We start from the raw sequence: 6,828 nt of genomic DNA, 5'->3' as shown, positions 1-6,828 counted from the left end.
TCAACATAAAGTTCTCATTTATGTCTGCCTCATTTTTCCTTCATATATAGATAAAAATACTGCCAAGTTAGAGTTAGAAAAGGAATAATTTTCAGAATTAATATGCCAACAGGTACATCCATTCCTATTCCACTTTTCTTCTTCTTGAATCAAATGCATACATCCCAATTCGACCTCCCACCCCTTAATTGCCCAATCTTTTAGCCACTCTATTCATTTCCCATCCTTCTTTACATCACTTTCGAGTGCAGCCTAAATGATTCAACATTGTGTTTAATACACTACCTACCTTTCTTCCCTGAAACCAGACACCAATGTTCGCGCACCAAATACAGGTTGTTTGATCAAAAGTACATGTAGTTAATATGGGCCGCCGGAAGGTGGACCATTAGTCGTAATTCCACCGAACATTTAATAAATCAAAGCTACATTAGTCCAAGTTTGCAGTGCTGCCTGACCTTTGCTTTCAATTGGAAGTCACAAGCAGTAAGACCAAACCATTTAAGCACCCTCTTCCTCTCACTACCAGCCGCTCCCTTTGGGGTTGGGTGGAGTCACTGGCCAACGGCTACTTCCAGCGCCCACTCGTATCAATCCCTTGCCCCGCTCAATCCGGCGGTGGATGAGATGTCTCAACCCCCACGAAAGGGATCACATTGACAACAAACAGACGTCTTATGGCCCACTCCTTTTCACCCTTAAATTAGAGCTAATGACACTTCTCCTCGACAGAGTCTTCCTTTGGAGAACAAAGGCTTGGCAGGGGAGGAGAACATGGATGACTTCAGCTTCCCTACCGCTCCAGTAGCACAAGAGCCCCTCTGCCAGGTCCCCTTTCCCTTGTGGTTTGTGTCCTCCATCGCCGACCAAAAGGCCGTCCATCATCGCCGGAGAAGCTTCTCTTCAGCCGAAGAAGCTGCCAACATCGCCGCCGCACTGGAGATAGCCTCGCCGGCGCTCAGTGAGGGTGGCAGATACCAGTTTCTCAATGATGAAGAGAGGATGGACATGCTCTGGGAGGACTTCAATGAAGAGCTAAGCCGCCTGTCTTGTGATCAGAAGAGGAGGCCAATGAACGGGGAGGCGAGCTCTGACCTGACATCGACGTCCGGAAGCAAAACGGATCCGAGCAGGCATGGAATGACGGCGGACCGGCGCAGCGTTCGGTCATCAGCCGCATCGAAGACTGGCAGCATAATTCACCATAGAAGGCCAAGCTTGCTTCTGATGCTCAAGGTACTCAAGAAGCTGTTCTTGATTCAGAAGACCAGTTCTTCCAAGAGGAAACCACTTCATTGAAGACAAGATCTCATCCTCGAAGAATTCCACCATGGTTTGTAGCTACCTGATCTTTATTAGATATTGAGCAAACCATAGGATCTGGTTGCAGAGCTTACAAGAGGTATGAGCCACCACCGCCACCACCACCAGGTCCACCACCACAGAGTTAAAAAAGGTAGCTAGTAAACAGAGGCAGCCATCCTGTCTATATATATAGCTATATATCGACAGAAATAACAAATTTGTAAGATGATATACGTTTTTTTATTTCACTTCTCCCTGCTTTGGGTTTGCTATATTAGAAATTCAGTTGATGTGATTTCCAGCTGATTATTCCTGCCTTCGCTAATGTAATGTCTTCTATCTGAATAAGACGGGCCATGCATGCTTGCATATTAATTCTAGTTGTTGCAAGCCTTGGCCTTTCCCCTTGCAACAAAGGATGACGAGCACAATGCTCTCTAGTGGAGAGAACAGCCTTGGGTGCCCATGCTGCGCTCCTTTTTCCGCGCCTTTGATACCAGAACAGAGGATTTGTTTGTTTACAAAGCTATAATGAGGACAACCATGGGGACTGCCAGCGAGCTGATTGATATCAACAGCAAAACTTTAGTTGTGGTGGTTCTAGATGCCAGGCTGGTCCTACAGCAATCTTTTCTCCATCGATAGGTCATCAGTTTGATTTCATTCTGTGCCCACAGCAATACAAATAGGAATTGATGTCCCTAGAGATTTTTTTAATGTATCGAGTAGACAAGTATGGGCTTTTTCTTTTGAGCATTCCCATATAAATATATAATGTTGAAATAATATAAGATAGATATTGGATGGCAGTAATAAATTCCACTCCGAAAAGATAGCTCGGTTTGATGTTGGCCAGCACGAAGTAGCGTCGCTCAGGTTCAAAAGCCCAAAAAGAAGGTAAATAGAAATGGGTATACCTCTAGGCAGCAAGAAATGCCATTTTAAATCCATCTTCACCAGATCAACAAGATCACATAGGTAAGTAAAATCTCACACTCATCCTTTATTGGCCTCCAGAACTTCTTCACAAGCCTATGAGTCAAGGTGTTGCCTTCCTCCAAAGTAAAGAAATAAATTATCTTAAATCAGCAACCCGTATTCATCAAGATTGTTTTCCTTACTCACCTAACATGGACTTGAATCTTCCTGCCACATCCATCCGTACATTATGCATACATTCAGATGCCAACAGATTCTTTTCATCTCAATTAAATTAAATCTAGTAAAGAAAGGCCGGAATCCCCTGGTGCCTATTGTTTCTCTCATATTGCATTTCATTCTAGATGAAACATCACAGCAACCACATGAGCTCTACTGCTCTACATGAACAGCCATTATCTCATTTAGCCATTCTTCATGGTATGGGACCTGAAGATTACTAATCGACATATATCTGTGATAAAAGGGTGTACAAATATACTTACATCTCAAAGTAATCATGTATATATCAGTAATGAATTTCAAGAAGAGACCCTGTGATGTTGACTAATCTTTCAAATGTGATGAAACCAATATGGAAAATACAAGAGAAGTGAAACAAGAAAACATAAAAGTTTCTAGAGGACATTATGATTGCTCCCTAATATGCAGAAATTAATGTTGTGCCATGTAAAAAGTTTGTGTCCTGTAGTTGAGTCAGTAGTCTAGGTCATTGACTCAAAACTGCCACGAACTTTAGGGTTGCCGCCATCGACCACTGCAACATTTTGCACCCTCAGTCGGTCCCTATCAAAAGAAGGGTAATATCATAAATGAGTTGTTCAAGAGATGGATCATAAAGTTCAGCACTATAATATGCAAAGATGCCATGCTTATGTGATAGTAATTAGGAATGTTAATATTAATATGTTACGCATAAATTAGAAAATGATAATCAATGGGCTTCAGTAACGAAGTGGTCGCTGCATTCATTAGCACAAGAGTACTCAAACATCATACCGCTTCAAGCAAAACCCGCAATCAACATGAAATTTCACATAAGAATAATAAATTAGAAAGTAAAAACTGAACAAAACCAGCAGCAAACTTCCAATGTTGGCAACCTAGTAGAACCTATCAGAGAAAGCAAAAGTATTAAAGCTAAAAGATGGTCTCCATTTGAGAATAAAGCTGAAAAAATACAATATAAGAAGATCTAGCAAGTTTTCAGGAATATGCATATGAATGAAAGCAAAACCATTTCTCACGCTATTCACAAAACAGTTGTAAGTTGTAACCATGATAAGGTGCAACCCTAGTACCTGGGCAAATTCACCATATTACATGGAAGAAGGCCAGTAGGTCCAAGAACCAGGTCTGTTCTTTGCCAATAAGAGCCTGACAAGAGTTACTTTTATCATGAACAAATTAATATCTATCTTAGAATGCATCACACTCAGCACAGCAGGGCTACATAGTCCCTGTTGAGGTTTACATCCCTAATGCAAATTTAAATATTAGAACAGAAACAATTAGGGAGCACAAATTCTGTGCTTAGATTATTTACCACCTCTGCAAAATGATCCAAACATTTACTATATCAAACATATGACAATATGACCCATTTTAACGACATTACAAGGTGCATGGTGTTGCTAACTCCAGATTTACCCTGACGCTTCAATATTTGTGTTTTTTACTAAGACACCTAATGACACTCCTCGACACTCCAAGTCAACAATATCTAATGTCATCGCATATCAGCTTTTGGCATTTATAGCTAGATGTTTTCAAGACTAACATGACATTTGGCATAAGTTTTAAAAATTCAATCAAATTATGAAGCAATTGGTCCCACAAATTATTCTGCACATAAACTTTGTACATATCATTCTTAAAAAAATTGTACCTGCTTATAGACACATCTATATAATATGGATGTGTCCCCAAGTCTAACTGTTTGAAGGTTTCCATGTCTAGATCTTTTGAACACTTAGACACTTGACACTTGTGTCACATGTGTCTAGATCTTTTGAATACTTAGACACCTTACACCCATGTCACTTGTCAAGATAACATAGGCCGATGCTATTTTCTTCTTGGCCTATGATGGAACTATATTGTTACTTGCCAGTCAATCATACATATACTAGAGCTATGAGACGAACCACCATATAACAAGGATCTTTTAACATAATCACATTCATGGGCAATTAATACATATTTGTGGTGCTACAAATCCTCATTATGCATTTATGCTGCCTAAACATCAACTTATAAGTATGAACCTTTATGCAAACATTCAACAGTCATTCATTTAACTAGAAAATTCCAAACAACAATTCTATGTTCGGTTGAATCTTTTAGAACGAAAGCTAAATCCAGTCAATAGTCCAAACAACATCTCTCTCTGCATCCTATAGATATGTGAACATATCTGCAACATTTTAAAACAAAAATATCTCCTCCAGGTAATATGTAGCAAATCAATGCCATTTTAACATGCTTTAATATAATTAGTTCGACTTTGCAGAAACTGAAAATCATGAGCAAAGCTTTACTAATATTACATTTGATTTACTTGCATGGAAAATTATTGTGGAGATATGAGAAATCTCTACTTGCAGATGCTCTCATAGCATCACTTTGAATTTGTTTTAAGAAGCCCTGACAGAGAAGCACAATGCGTAGAGTTATAGTTGCACTTTTCACAGCATGTCTGCAACAATTCAATGACTTTGAGGCACCTGAAACAAGAATCAAAAGTCAAAATTTAGTAATTTGAATTATGTACAGTAATACATTATGGTAAAAGAACAAATATATGCACAGTAAAACTGCACCATTCAATCAATGGAAAAGGGCTCATAACGCCATTTTTCAGCATCTCATTTTGATCAAAGTGAGCTTCTACACCATCGGTGCAGCGCAGATCTCTATTTCACTTGGGAAGATGGATAGAGCCCTAGACATAGCAAATGCAAAATCCATAGTTCCCTGACTAAAAATCCTGCCTGATAACACTCATGGAGCAACCCCTAAAACCTGATATTAGGTAAATCAGTATATGGTAATATGAGCTTTCTGATAAGACCATCAATTCTTGCACCACACTAAGGTGGACCTGAAGGACTCAGACGCATGCAATTGTTTCAGACAATCCTGTCAAGCTGGGCCAAATCGTTTACAAGGATAAGATATGTTAAGGATCTCTTTTTACAAATCTGTATTTGATTCTAAACATTCATAATTTCTCTCTTCTCTCATCAAGAACAAAGTCTACCTACTTAAAATGCTTCGGTGATAGAAAGACCCTCATCTGCCCTTAAATTCATGAATTCTGCCATTTATGACAGAATATTAACCTAAAATCAAGACTCCACCTGATTCATCCGGACTTGGGACTGGCATTGATGATTTTCTTGCATCCACTGTTTAGTGTAAAAAACAATGATGTGTAGTTTATACATTACATTCTCTAGCTCGACATCGAAATTAACAGTATACACCATAAATGTCTTAAAAAGCACAACTTGCAAGACTAGGTTATCTCCAAATCATACTTCTCCAGAAATCCAATGCCCCTCTCAAACTCTATAGCTTGCTCTTTGCTAATCCTTCGGAAAAGAACCCTTACGTCTCATCTACCAAGATTCCGTTAACTGACAGAATTTTTGAAAACCAAATCCCTGGAGCTACGCAGCGTAATTCCAATTCCAGCAACGATGTATAAGATTTTCTGGACCCGATAGCGCCAGCAAATCATTGGTTCACTTCTTTGGGAAATCAAGAGTCCCATAGATTAAATTAGGACTTGAATCCAACCCTCCCAAGTTTTCAGACCATGAAACCAGGCGTTTAGCAGCGATCCCTCCTCAATAGTACCAAATTCTCCGTTCCAATCGATGGACCAGGTCCTGCCAAGAAGGAGAAAAAGGGGGGGAGGGGGAAAACGGAAAGAAAACAAAACCGTACCTTTGGGGGATGAAGTTATTTTTGGTGAGGCAGGACTGGATGTCGCATGCCTCCTTCTTGCACGGTTCTTTGCTCGGCCGCGGCATCCGTCGAGATCGAAAAAAAGTCCGCGATCCGGTCGATCCAGAGACAACGAAAACTGATATAGCCAGTGATGGCCGATGACGATGGAGACCTTGTCCGATGTTCTGCGCGTGAAGATGCCGAGCAACGCCACCGCCTCTTGGCTTTCCGCTTGGAAATCGAGAACGGCGTTATGCTTGTTTAGTTCAAAATGAGCGTTGACCGAAAAAAAATGTCGGAGTGGGTGAAAAATCAAATTTAAAAATTATATTAGAAATTTATATTATAAGGGATGATTTCGGCAAATAAAAATTGTAAATCGCCATATCCATCTGGATTCTGGAGTGGGTATATCCAGAAATATGACATACAGTATCGGCTAATTGACAAAACTAATTAACTAAATTTTTTTATACACATTAAAAATTAGCTGATGACATAAAGATCTATATCTAATATTCTTCTTTTATCTATTTTATCTATTTTTATTTATCAACTTTCAAAGATTGTTGTAGACACATCTTTATTAATATTTCTAGTCATTATATACTTATTTGTTCAAAAATT

The 6,828-nt window shown here is 39.4% G+C and overlaps 2 protein-coding genes across 5 annotated transcripts; one reads left to right on the top strand and one right to left on the bottom strand.

The window, feature by feature from the left end:
* The first annotated feature begins 717 nt into the window (after positions 1-717).
* LOC103707493 (uncharacterized) lies at positions 718-2,096 on the top strand. The gene has a single exon (XM_008792002.6). The coding sequence runs from the start codon at positions 775-777 to the stop codon at positions 1,297-1,299; it is 525 nt and encodes a 174-aa protein (XP_008790224.3). The 5' UTR covers positions 718-774; the 3' UTR covers positions 1,300-2,096.
* A 654-nt stretch (positions 2,097-2,750) lies between these two features.
* LOC103707492 (Cox19 family protein (CHCH motif)) lies at positions 2,751-6,559 on the bottom strand. Of its 4 annotated transcripts, none has more exons than XR_604152.5 (3): positions 6,199-6,551; positions 4,805-4,970; positions 2,751-3,030 (listed from the first exon to the last, which is right to left on the bottom strand). XR_604152.5 is itself a non-coding variant. In XM_008792001.5 (3 exons), exons 1-2 carry the CDS (start codon positions 6,282-6,284, stop codon positions 4,865-4,867), a joined length of 192 nt encoding a protein of 63 aa, XP_008790223.1. In that variant the 5' UTR covers positions 6,285-6,559; the 3' UTR covers positions 2,751-3,030; positions 4,845-4,864. The 4 variants fall into 4 exon arrangements, 1 of the variants encoding a protein (XP_008790223.1); XR_005514791.3 differs by having other exon boundaries at positions 4,809-4,970; XR_604151.5 differs by having other exon boundaries at positions 4,794-4,970; positions 6,199-6,542.
* Positions 6,560-6,828: the final 269 nt, after the last annotated feature.

The sequence above is a fragment of the Phoenix dactylifera genome, chromosome 4 (genome assembly GCF_051530095.1).
Source record: "Phoenix dactylifera cultivar Ajwa chromosome 4, Ajwa_hap1_PhDact_Kaust_v1.1, whole genome shotgun sequence".
In the NCBI taxonomy this organism is placed as follows: Eukaryota; Viridiplantae; Streptophyta; class Magnoliopsida; order Arecales; family Arecaceae; genus Phoenix; species Phoenix dactylifera.
The sequence above is the reverse complement of the archived record's forward strand: the minus strand, read 5'-3'. Positions and strand labels throughout refer to the sequence as shown.